Here is a 13,302-nt window from a genome sequence, read left to right as displayed (position 1 = left end):
TATGATGGTGCTGTGACTACCACCTCTTTTATTTCCCATTCACCTAGAATTTGTGAATGTTGGTAAATGCCAAAAAGAATTCACTGCAACACCAGAATAATTTTATCTAATTCCTCAAATAGGGTCTGTATTAGTCAGTCAAAGGGGTGCTGATGCAAAATACAAGAAAATGGTGTGTTTTCATAAACGGTATTTCTTTGGGGTAGGAGCTTACAGATACCAGGCCATAAAGCATAAGTTACTTCCCTCACCAAAGTCTATTTTCATGTGTTAGAGCAAGATGGCTGCCGACATCTGTGAGATTTCAGGTTTCTTGGGTTCCTCAGGTTTCTCCCTTCCTCAGGCTTCTCTCTTGGTTCAGGGTTCCTCCCTTCTCAGGTTCAGGGCTCCTCTCTTCCTGGGGCTTGCTTCTCTTTCCTCTGTGAGCTTACTCCCTGGGGCTCCAGCTTAAGGCTTCAGCATCAAACTCCAGTATCAAAACTCCAACATCAAAAACCGCTCTACTCTGTCCCTTGCCATGCCCTAATGATGTGGCCCAATCAAAGTCCTAACCACAACTTAATCAAGCCCAGGTACAGACCAGATCACAAACATAATCCAATATCTATTTTTGGAATTCATAACCATATCAAACTGCTACAGGGTCCCACTGCCAACAATTATTTTACCTCCTTTTACCTCTTTTAGATACAAGAAAAATGTTAGTTGTGCAGGCTTACTGAAAAATTTATAAAATCAAGGCCAAATTACCATCCCTGGAAGATGAACATTTATTGAGTATACACTAAAAAAATACAAAGCTTTGGAGATTTCCAATTTGAATTAGAGTTTGGAATATGTGAATTTGATTAGATACCCCAAACCCCTCAAGCCAAAAAGAAAAAGAGAATGTCAGCATTAGAAATATTACACTGTATGTAAGAGGAGAGGAGATGGTTCTTCATTTTCTAACCACTGACTCCATAATATATTTTCCTAACATCTTCAGCAATTTATCGTAAGTTTAGTGGGACTATTATGGGCACTGACCATCCAGGTCTGGCATCCCTGTACTGACCTTGTGCAAGAAGAAAGTCCACGGTGTCTAGATGGCCTTCTGAAGCAGCCATCATCAGAGGAGTACGACCCTGCTTGTCTGCCATGTTGACATCAGCTCCATGGGTGAGCAAAAGATCGACAATCTGTAAGTGCAGAGATTTAGTGGCAAATTAGCCCAGGAAGGGCAGCTGAAGAGACGACATGCATGCCGTCCTCATGTGTCACCTCTACATGTAGCTTCCCACTGACAGAATCCCCTGTATTTGCCTGCAGAGTCCCAGTACCATGTTATTTAATCTCTGTCTCTCTTAGGGACAGCTGTATGAGGAGTCAATTCTGAATGTCTGACTCAGCCCCTATGTAAAAAAGAATATAAGATAAATGCCAAGATGTAGACTAAGCAAACCCAGAATGAAAGCTCCAACCCAAGTCACTCCCTATGCCAATGGCATTTTTTTTGCATTTTTAAAAAAATTTATTGAAGTATCTCACTCATGCATAAACATACATAAACAATAAGTATATAGTAATAGTTTCAAACTTACAAAACAAACATAAATAGCATCATACAGGACTCTCATAACTCACCCTACCACCAATACCTTGCATTATTATTAAACATTTTAAACTAATGATTAAAGAGCATTGTCAAAATATTACTAACCAAAGTATTTTCCCCCAACCCACACTACTATTTTCTTCGTATCATTTATATATGAACATACATAAACAATAAGTGCATAGTAAAAGTTTAGAATTACAAAGCAAACATGCATAACATTATACAGGAGTCCCATACATCAGCTCTCCACCAACACCTTGCATTGTCATGAGACATTTGTTACAGTTTATGAAAGAATATTGTTAAAATCTTACTACTAATTATAGTCCTTATCTTTGGTGTCTTTTTCACCCAATCCAACCTATTATTATTTTTAAAATATATTCTTTTATGACAGAAGTTGCAAACTTATATAACAAACACGCATCTAAAGAATTCCCAAACAACATCCATCTATTAATACACCACACTGTGGTGGAACATTTGTTACAGATAAAATATTATCATCTGATTATTACCAAGTCCATAGTATACATTTGGCACACATCCTCCATACTGCCCCATTATCAGCACAGTACATCTTTGGCATAGATGCAAGCATATTACATTATTACTGCTAACCACAGTCCATAGGTCACTCTAGGTGTTTTTTCCCCATGCTTCTCCACATTCCCACCACCATGCAGTAGTGATGTACATTTGCTCTAGCTCACAAAGATGTAAGGGTGTTTTCAATTAAAAAAAAATGCTGGTGAAATTTTTATTGGGATTGCATTGAATCTGCATATCAATTTGAGTAGAATTGATGTCTTAATGATATTTAGTCTTCTAATCCATAAGCATGGAATGTTCTTTCAGTTATGTAGACCTTTTTTAATTTAACATTGATTTGCAGTTTTCTGAATACAAGGGCTTTACATTGTTGGTTATGTTTATTCCTATGAGTTTTATCTGTCATATTTTATTTCCCCCAATCTTTTAACATTTTTAGTTACTTTTATTATCTTCATTTCTACTCTCTTCCAGGCCTTTCTCTCCTGTCTTTTCTTTTCAGGCTTTAGCCCACTCTTTAGCATTTCCAGAAAATCTGGTCTTTTGCTTAACAGTTCTCTCAGTTTCTGTTTATCTGAGAATATTCTAATCTTGCCCTCATTTTTGAAAGACAATGTTGTTGGATATAAGATTCTTGGCTGGAAGCTTTTTTCTTGTAGTATCTTAAATATATCATACCACTGTCTTCTTGCCTCCATGGTTTCTGGTGATAAACCAGCACTTAATCTTATTGGGTATCCCTTATATGTTATGCATTGCTTTTCTCTTGCTGTTCTCAGAATTCTTTTTCTTTGGCATTTGACATGTGTCTCGGAGTTGGTCCATTTGGATATTTTTGGATGGGAGTACATTGTGCTTCTTCGACATGGATATCTATGTCTTTCAATAGGGTTGGGAAATTTTCTCCATTATTTCTTCAAATATTCCTTCTGCCCCTTTTCCCTTTCTTCTCCTTCTGGGACATCCATGACACATATGTTTGCATGTCTTGCTGTCATTTAGCTCCCTGAGACCTTGCTCAATTTTTCCATTCTTTTCTTCATTTGTTCTTTTATATGTTCACTTTCAGAGGCCATTTCTTCAAGCTTGCCAATCCTTTCTTCTGCCTCCTCAAATTTGCTATTATATGATTCCAATGTATTTAAAATTTCATTTATTGTGCCTTTCATTCCCATAAGATCAGTTATTTTTCTATATATGCTTTCAAATTCTTCTTTCTGTTCATCCAATGTCTTCTTAATATCCTTAATCTCTTTAGCCATCTCATTGAATTTATGAAGGAGCTTTGTTTGAACATCTATGATTAGTCTTAACTTCTTTATGTCATCTGGAAGCTTACCTTGTTCCCTTAACTGGGCCATAGCTTCCTGTTTCTTGTGGATTGTAATTTTTTGTTGGTGTCTTGGCATCTGGCATACTATTTATTCTGGGTGCAGGGTTTCTCTTTAGTTTAGGGCTTCCTTCCCTTTCTCCCTTGCTGGTTGTGCAGTAGGAGCCAAGGATGTAGTTGGTGCTATAAGCTGTGGAGTCTGAAGCTCCCCTCATTGCCCCAACGACTGATGAAGCTTCTCCCAACTTTCTCCTTTGCCAGTGGTAGGACAGAGTCATAGCTGTGTGGAATAATCTAAGTCATGCAGGCCTAGACTGTAGTTGCCCAGAGAGACTGATGAGGATTCACGCCCCTTTCTCCCTTGCCCAGGACGGGGATGGAGCTGCAGGTGTGGGCAGCAAGCTATGCAGTGTGGATCCAAGAAGACTGCATTTTCTCCAGTAGACTTCCAATTATTCAGTCTGTGCCAGCCAAAGGTACCTGCAGTTACCTGGATAGGCCTGTCAGCCTCCTCCCTGTCAGAGGTGGGGCTGAAGCTTAGGCTAGGGTTGCAGGCCGATGAATATTCTCTGCAGATGGGCAGTCTCCTCCTTCCATTCCTTCAAGGATGTTGGAGGATGCCCTTCTGGTCTCCTGGAGTCCCCAAACAGGTCCTTCAGCTAGCTCCAGATAGCTCCGGGTGTTTACTAACTGCCCTGTAGCAGGAACTGACTCTAGAAGCTCCTTACTCCACTGCCATCTTCCTGGTTGACCCTGTCAATGGCATTTTAATGAACTCTAGAGGATGAAAACTTGCCTGCAGTTTAAGACTGAACAGAATAAAATAAAATGTCTCTGATAACTTTTTAGCACTGTCTTGCTTCTAGAGCTTTTTTCTATTCAAACACTTTCAAAGGTTATTACCAGTATATTTTCTTTTCCATCCCAAGTGTATAAATTTGCATTTATCAGAGTCCAAACGTCTGGAAAGATCATATAACTAGAATTTGCATACAATAAACTTTCATTTAGCAAGTCTGAAACACCTGCAAGTAAGTGGTTAGCAGGGATTTGTTGTGAAATGAATCTTCCAGAGAAGCTGTGGATACTGTGAAATGTGAGGAAGAGGTCATTCCATGACCAGGACAAAAGTAGTTACTCCTATCTAATCTAGATCCTAAAGACAATTTTGAATAGTTAATTTTTTTAGTCATATTCTGAACCAGATTAACAACAAAGGCCCAAGCCCTCCAACCTGATGAATGCTGGGTGTTTACAATAACTCCAACATTGTGAGTTTTTTGCTCTCTGTATCAGAAGTTCCCCCTAGAACTCACACCTGCCTGATGGGCTGGAAGTAGATGCCCTACTTACCTGCCAGTGGCCTTGGCGAACAGTGCTGAATAGGGGCACTGCCCCCCGGCGGTTTGGCTGTGCTACTGCTGCCCCTTGTTCCAAGAGCAGACGGCATACCTCCAGTTTACCCCGTCCGGCTGCAGCTGTCAGGGCTAAGAAAAGAGAACAAAAACTGAGGATAGGTGGTTCTTATTCTCTTCAGTCCTCAGAGCTAAGCATGTCTGATTAATGTAACTATTTCTTTACCCCCAAGAATAATGATTTTAGCTGCTTTTTCCATTAAAGAAAAATAATGGACAAAAATATTTAGATAAGAATGCCTGCTTCCCATGTACGAGGTCCTGGGTTCAATCCTTGTAAAAAAAAAAAATCTAATGAAAAATCACCTTTCATCAAATGCACTTGGTTTCATTATTTTTTACCCAGACTGTATTCTCTGCCACTCTTCTGGTACTTCTTCCTAGCTACAAACCTACCTGTCTATGCACAGGCAAAATCTAGAGAGACAGGCCTTAGCAGAGATAAGGGCTTTTTTAGTACTAGCTAGGAACCACCTCTGGCTAGTGTTAAACCTAGAGAATGAAAGTCAAGACTTGCAGTCCTATGGGTTTTGTACCAGTTTTCCTTTTCTTAAGCAGTTGCAACAGAAGTTTTTTAGCACATTAGCAACCATTTTCATGTGGAGGTCAGAATTGTTCAAGATAATAAAAATGAAAGAAGAGGTATGACAGACATTTTCTTCTGAATATGAAACAGTAGAGTCATAGATTTAAAAAAAAAAAAAGCCATAGTGAGCATAAGGGACATAGCAGGAAGAAACTTAAAACATTCCTTATTTTGTGCTAGTGTCTATTGTTTATGATCTTTGATATAGTAGAAATTCTATGATTCCCTATTTCATCCTCGGAGTACCATTTCAATAGTAGAAAGAGGAATTTGGAAATAAACTTTCTACTAAGTTCATCTTTGAACAAACATGTATATCTTTTATTTAACCATGGACACTCAAACACAGGTTTATTTATTTATATTTTTGAGGTACCAGGGGGCTGGGAATTGAACCTGGGACCTTGTATATGGGAAGCAGGTGTTTAACCACTGAGCCACATTGGCTCCCAGATTTATTTTTTAAAAGAAGAGATGGGGATTACAGAGGATGGTAAATGTTGTTAGAAGATGACAGGAGTTATGTTTCATTTGAAAGAGGATAGAAAACTACTTTTTGCAAATTGACATGGAAAATTGATGTGGCAGGTATCAGGTCATTCGTTTATTGTGGCCACCTACTCCAATGACAAATCAAAAAACAATAATGTTTGGCAGCTGCAGATAATATTTCAGTTTGCAAATGTTGGAATTTATCAGGGAGCAACTGAAATTCAAATAAAATGGTCACTTGTAATTTTCTTCTATTGCAAATTTTGGCTTTTTGTCTTAACCAGATTTAACCGCACTTAACTCATATGCAAACCTTAAAACTACCTGTAATTTCTAATACTATAAGCCTTCAAGTCTTCAAGTACGACTTCCCCAAGGATAAAGAGGGCTTATGAAGTAAAACATGACAATTTTAGAAGATATATTTACTCTTAAAAAATAGTTCTATCTGGATTTCTGGACATATGGATGATTAGAGAAGCAGAGGCCTCACTTCTCTCCCAGAAAAATAGCTAGAGGACAGGCAGAAACTGTCTAGAAGACTGTTCGAGGGCTTAGGACTAGGCCCTAGGCCAGACTCTAGGGGAGTGCATTTGTTTCAACAACCAGCCAGAAGAGAGGGGGGCAAAGGAAAGGAATCTCCACTGGCTAGAAGAATCCCATGAGTAAAGCTGCAGCAGTAGCTGCTGGTGGCCATCCACCCAACTTTGGAGCAAAGAGCACTGGGTCTTCTGGCCCCTGGAAGGCAGCTACATACTGAGAGGGTTGCAGTGGTCCTTGGGGAGAAGAAGGGACACAGCCTATGGCAAATTCAGATTTTGGCGAGTAAACTTGGTCTGCTGTATTGGAGGGGTTGCACACTTCTAGGCCAAGTGGGGTGGTGACATGCTTGCCCTGAGAGCCAGCAGGGAGCTAAAGTTAATTTGCTTCTACTGCCCTGGCTGGTTGTTGAAGACTCAGAGGGAGAGAGGGTGTGGCTGGCCAAGGGAGGAAAGCAGCTTCTGAGAAAGTTTGTTTGTAAGGCTTGGCTGGCTCTGAGGACACTGCTGTCCTGCCCAAGTGGGTTATAGCAAATGCACTCCCGTAGAGTCTGGGGCCTGAGATGAGTGGTCTAAGAGTGCCATCTGCTGGCAAAGTAGGAAAGTGCATACAAAGAAAATTGGGAGAAATAAATACAAGAGGCAATCTAGTACCTTTACTGCCTACCCTCTCCAAGGCTTTTGAAGACTGGCCTGTACCCCATTACTGGGCCCTAAACCCTGCTTTGAGCAGTTAAACAGGGGAAATCCTAAGTATCTAGAACAAGTTGAACTAAGAATCAAAGACAAGTGATAGCACATAGCTACTTAATAGCAAATCCCTAGGCAAAAGAGAGAAACTGAATATCAGAGTAAACTGAGCATCATAATCAGATGCCCAGATGTCAGCAAAAAATTGCAAGCCATACTAAGAACAAAGAAGAAATGACTGAGGCAAAGGAACAAACAAAGACAAGACATAGAACTTGAAATAACTAATTAATGATGTTTATACAAGTCTCCTAAATTGAATCACGGAGTTGAAGGACAACATGACTAAAGAAATAAAAGACATTAAGAAGACACTGGATGAGTGGAAGTGGCTGTGGCTCAATCAGTTGGGCTCCCATCTACTATATATATGGGAGGCCCTGGGTTCGTGTCTTGGGGCCTCCTTGTGAAGGCAGGCTTGCCCGCATGCTGCGGACAGCCTCCCGGCCCATAAGCGCCATGGAGAGCCAACTGAGCAAGGTGATACAACAAAAAGGGAGATAAGTAAAAACAAAGAAGAGCACACAGTGAATGGACACAGACAGCAAAAACAACAAGCAAGCTGCAAGGGGGGGAGGGAAAAAGAAATAAAAATAAATACAGATACACAGAAGAATGCACAGTGAATGGACACAGAGAGCAAACAGCAGGCAAAAGCCACAGAGTGGGGGATAAAATAAAAAAGATGACATGGGGTGAGCCAAAAGAAAAACCTGAAACCTTGAGTAGAAAAATAACAGAGTTTATGGGAATGAAAGACAATAAGTGAGATTAAAAATACAAAAGAGGGGTTTGGATGTGACTCAAGTGGTTGAGCACCTGCTTCCCACATGGGAAGTCCTGGATTCAATTGCCAGTGTATCCTAAAAACAAAACAAAACAAACAAACAAGCAAACAAACAAAAAACCAACTCAAGGGAGCTGATGTGGCTCAGTGGTTGAGTGCTGGCTTCCCACATACAAGGTCCTGGGTTCAATCCCCAGCCCTGGTACCGCAAAACAACAAACAAACAAAACCAACCAACCAAACAAAAAACAGGTATACAACAGCATATTTGAAATCATAGAAGAAAGAATCAGTGATGCAGAGGAGAACTGCTGGAAGTGAAGAGAGAGAAGAACAGAGAGAAAAAAATGGAAAAAAACTGAGCATGGGCTTAGGGAGGTGAATGATAACATGAAGCACGACAGTGTAAGTGTCATGGGACTTTCAGAAGGAGCAGAGGAAGGAAAAGGGACAGAAAGAGTATTTGAGGAACTAATGGCTGGAAATTTCCCAACTCTCATGAAAGACATGAACATGCATGTCCAGGAAGGACAACGTACTCCAATTAGAATAAATCCAAATAGACCTACCCTAAGACACATAACATTCAGAATACCAAAATGCAAAAGATAAAGAGAAAATTCTAAAGCAGCAAGGGAGAAGTGAAACATCACAAACATCACATACAAGGGTCATCCAGTAAGACTTAGTGTGGATCCCTCTTCAGAAACCATGGAGGTGTGAAGGCAATGGTGTGTTATACCTGAGGTAATGAAAGAGAAAAACTGCCAGCCAAGAATTGTTTATCCGGCACATCTGTCCTTCAAATATGACAGTAAGTTTAAATACTCACAGATAAACAAAAACTAAGAGTTCATAACAAGAATCCATCTCTGCAGGAAATACTAAAGGGAGTTCTGCAGCCAGAAAAGACAAGAGAGGGAGGCTTGGAGGAGAGTGTAGAAGTGAAGACTATCAGAGACGGTAACCAAAAGGGTAAAAAGACAAAAATAAGATAAGACATATGAAAGCCAAAGGATAAAATGGCTGAAGTAAGTAATGCCTTTACAGTACTAACACTGAATGTTAATGGATTAAAATCCCCAATCAAAAGACACAGGCTGACAGAATCGATAAGAAAATATAAGCCATCCACATGCTGTCTGCAGGAGACTCACCTTAGAACCAAGGATGCAAACAGACTGAAAGTGAAAGGTTAGAAAAAGTTATTTCATGCAAATGTAACCAAAAGAGAGCAGAGGTAGCTATAATGGTATTAGACAAAACAGACTTTAAATGAAAAAAGTGAAAAGAGACGCAGAAGGCCATTATATATTAATAAAAAGTACAATCCACCAAAAAAGAGAACAGTCATAAATATCTATGTGCCTAACCAGCATGCCCCAAATACATGAGGCAAACTCTGGAAAAACTGAAAGAAGAAACAGATATCTTGAAAATAATAGTTGGAGACTTCCACACACCACATACATCAATAGACAGAACTACTAGACAGAACATCAACAAGAGGGGAGAGAACTTCAACAACATGATAAATGAGTTGGACTTGACAGACGTATACAGAACACTGCATCCCCAATCAGCAGGTTATACATTCTTCTCAATTGCTCATGGAGCTTTCTCCAGGGTAAACCACATGTTGGGCCACAAAACAGCTCTCAATAAATTTAAGAAGACTGAAATAATACAAAGAATCTTCATAAGGTAATGAAGCTGGAAATCAATAATAGGTGGGAAAGAGGAAAATTACAAATATATGGAGGCTAAGCTACACACATCTAAACAATCAGTGGTCAAAGATGAAACTGCAAGAGAAATTAGTAGATATCTCAAGATGAATGACAATGAGAACATAACTTATCAAACTTATGGGATCCAGCACAGGCAGTGCTGAAAGGGAAATTTATAGCCCTAAATGTCTGTATTAAAAAAAGAAGGAAGCAAATTTGGCTCAAGTGGATAGAGCATCCACCTACCACATGGGAGGTCCAAGGTTCAAAGCCAGGGCCTCCTGACCCATGTGATGAGCTGGCCCATGTGCAGTGCTGCTGCGTGCAAGGAGTGCCATGCCACCTTGGGGTCTCCCCCACATAGAGGAGCCCCACGTGCAAGGAGTGTGCCCCGCAGGGAGAGCCGTCCTGCATGAAAAAAGCGCTGCCCGCCCAGGAGTGGTGCTGCACACACGGAGAGCTGATGCAGCAAGATGATTCAACAAAAAGAGACAAAGATTCCCGGTGCCACTGAGAATGCAAGCTAACACAGAAGAACACACAGCAAATGGACACAAGAGAGCAGGTAACGGGGGGCAGGGGGGATGGAAGGGGAGAGAAATAAATAAATCTTTAAAAAATAAAAATAAAATAAAGAGTAAAAACAGCAGCTATACTCCCATCCCCGAAATATTCAATAAATATGATGTGGAAGTTTGGGTTGAGGCTCTTAGTCCTTGAGACTTTGAGTCCCCTGTTCCCATCTTTTCTTAATTCTTGTGTCTCTTTCTTAAGTTCTGAGGCACCTCCTGTTCAAGTTGTTCCTTTGTTGAGCTGGACTCAAGAACCTACCACATGGGAGGTCTGGATTTGGTTCCTGGTGCCTCCTAGAGAAGACAAGTAAGACATCAAGCTGGCATGATGGGCTGGTGTGGCGAGCTGAACAAGATGATGCAACAAGGAGATATAAAGGGGAAACACACTGAGGGACACAACAAAGCAGGGAGTGGAGGTGGCTCAAGGGATTGAGCACCTCTCTCCCACATGGGAGGTTCTGGCTTTGGTTCCTGGTGCCTCCTAAAGAGAAGATGTGCACACAATGAATGGACACAGAAAGCAGACAGTGAGCACAAAGAGGAGGGGGGAGGGATGAATAAATAAAATATATCTTAAAAAAAAACCTTAGAGAAAGAGCCACTAGGCTAAATGAAGCTGCTAATAACAATGAACAACCTTTCTCCTTATTTTCCAACCTCCCTTGGCCCCCTAACAATAATCTTCCTAATACTCCTAATAGGCCCCTGCATTTTAAAACACCTAACACAGTTTATCTCTTCCAGGGTCAATGTATCCCAAAACAAACTTCTGATCATGTATGGATTTCATCCAGTTCCAACTGTTGCAACGGACACTTTTCCCCACCTGAATAGTGTTGTGAGAGAGTTTTATCCACTGTCAGGCAGGGACTACAATCCCTAATCAGCAGGAAGCAGATACAGAAGAATGACCCTCACTCTTCAGCTCCTCCCCTTAAGATTAAGGGTCTACAACTCTCTCAGGAGGTGTCTGAGGCAGGACAGAATAGGGACCTGAGGAGGAGGGGCAGAAAACCATGAGCAAACGCAAGCACCACCTAGTAGGAAATACTGAGGCAACAGTTGTTGGACTCATGCAAACAAGTTATGGGAATGCAACTTGCAACATCCACCCAGCAAAAAGAAGGAAAAACAGAAAGGGCCATCTACCACCCACCTACTTTCATAAATACTTTGGGCAGTAAACACCAGCAGGGCTTGTGCACAGCAGCCAGAAGCCAACCACTGCCAGACAATAACCTTAGAAAACAAATCACCAATGAGTTTCCCCTGTTTTGTCTTAAATAAATATACCAATCAGAGCAGACCCTAACTCCCATGATAGCCAATAAAACCAGAAACCCTTAGAGAGAGCAGGCACATCTCTCCCTTTGAGCATGCCTGCACTCACATCTTGATTGTGTACTTTGTCCTTATTAAACTCTTGTCTAACTTACTTATAAAACAAAAACAAAAAAACCTTAATCAAATGATTTAAAAAGCTGGAGAGGATGTAAAGAGATAGGAATGCTTATTCACTATTGGTGGAAATGTAGACTGTTATAACCACTTTGGATATCTTCTTGGTGGGTCCTAAGGAAGTTAGAAACAGATCTTCCATGTCACCCAGCAATAACAACTACTAGGAATATACCCAGAAGACCTGAGAGCAGGTATATGAACAGATATCAGCACACCAATATTCATAGTGACATTATTCATAATTGTCAAAAGATGGAAACAAATCCGGTGTCCATCAACTGATAAATGGCTAACAAACTGGTATATATACATGATGAAATATTATTCAGCTGTAAGAAGAAATGAAGTTGTGAAGCATATGACAACATGAATGACCCTGGAGGATGTTATGTTGAGTGAAGCAAGCCAGGCACAAAATCCTCAATTCCTTCATGCTTAAAACGGGACACTATAAAACAAATCATTGTTTTTTACTTTCTTTCTAAAAAAGTTAGAACTCAGAGTTTATTATTTGCTCAGGAATCTAGGAGGATTTATTCAGCTGCAGAATAAACAACCAAGGAATTATAAAATAATCTTATTCAGGCATAAAACAAACCATTTGGAAAATTTCTAACTTAAATATTCTGATCCCATTTAAAGTAACTACTTAGGTGATAGGGTTTCAGCAAATCTCCCTTTTAATATTGTTTGTGTGTGGGTGGGTAAAATACATTCTTTATCACAAAAGAATTTATAGTGCCTGGAGAAAAAATAGACAGGATTTCAGGATTAAGTCTCTCACAAATGGTGCCAGTTCACAGAACACAGCTGAAAATTCATAACCACTGCCTACCTACATTGTCCCACTCTAACCTAGAATGACAGTGCTCTGGCTGGCCCATTTCTTTCCATAGGATAACACACTTATATGAAAAGGAATGTTCTATTTGGTCATTTTCTTTGTTGTACCATCTCTGTTGCTTAGGTTATGATGTAATTTAGCAGCAGGCTTTAGCCGATAGCTGGATATGATCATTAGGGGAGTTAGCCAATTTCATCTCAGCAATAAACAATGCAACTATGTAAGATGGAATCTGGACTTTTCAAAATCCATCAGCAAGGAGCTGCTTTAGCTGGATTTTATACAAGTCTTATCAAAAACTGTAAAACTTTTTGAAAGAAAGGAGACTAAGGTAAAGCCAATTCTGTAAAATAACAAACTGATTCTTAGAACAAACTCGGCAGTTAGAAGCCTAATCTCTTCCTAAGATACCAGTAATAGAATCTGTTCCCTAGCTTGTTAGGATCTGATGAGGTTATGTGACGTAAAGGTCCTTTCTCAAAAGGAAACATCTAAGGAGTTTGAAGAGGCAGATAGGCTGCAGCTCAGATTTGGAAGTCTGCTTGGATAAGATGTGGATACTCCATATAAATGCAGTGAAACAAATGGCTCTTTCGTTTACTTATTTTCGACCTTGAAAAAGAGAGGTGGTTGGGGAGACA

The 13,302-nt window shown here is 40.2% G+C and overlaps 1 protein-coding gene across 14 annotated transcripts in view; it reads right to left on the bottom strand.

Annotated features, from left to right (window-relative positions):
• The window catches only part of TANC2 (tetratricopeptide repeat, ankyrin repeat and coiled-coil containing 2), a 593,508-nt gene that overhangs the window by 19,858 nt on the left and 560,348 nt on the right, over positions 1-13,302 (bottom strand). For all 14 annotated transcript variants that reach the window (XM_071210733.1, XM_071210734.1, XM_071210737.1 and 11 more), the window contains 2 exons: positions 4,836-4,969; positions 1,058-1,181 (listed from right to left, as the gene is read on the bottom strand). In XM_071210733.1, coding sequence (XP_071066834.1) covers positions 1,058-1,181; positions 4,836-4,969 — 258 coding nt within the window. The remainder of the gene's footprint in view (positions 1-1,057; positions 1,182-4,835; positions 4,970-13,302) is intronic.

Source organism: Dasypus novemcinctus, chromosome 21 (assembly GCF_030445035.2).
Source record: "Dasypus novemcinctus isolate mDasNov1 chromosome 21, mDasNov1.1.hap2, whole genome shotgun sequence".
Classification (NCBI taxonomy): Eukaryota; Metazoa; Chordata; class Mammalia; order Cingulata; family Dasypodidae; genus Dasypus; species Dasypus novemcinctus.
The sequence above is the reverse complement of the archived record's forward strand: the minus strand, read 5'-3'. Positions and strand labels throughout refer to the sequence as shown.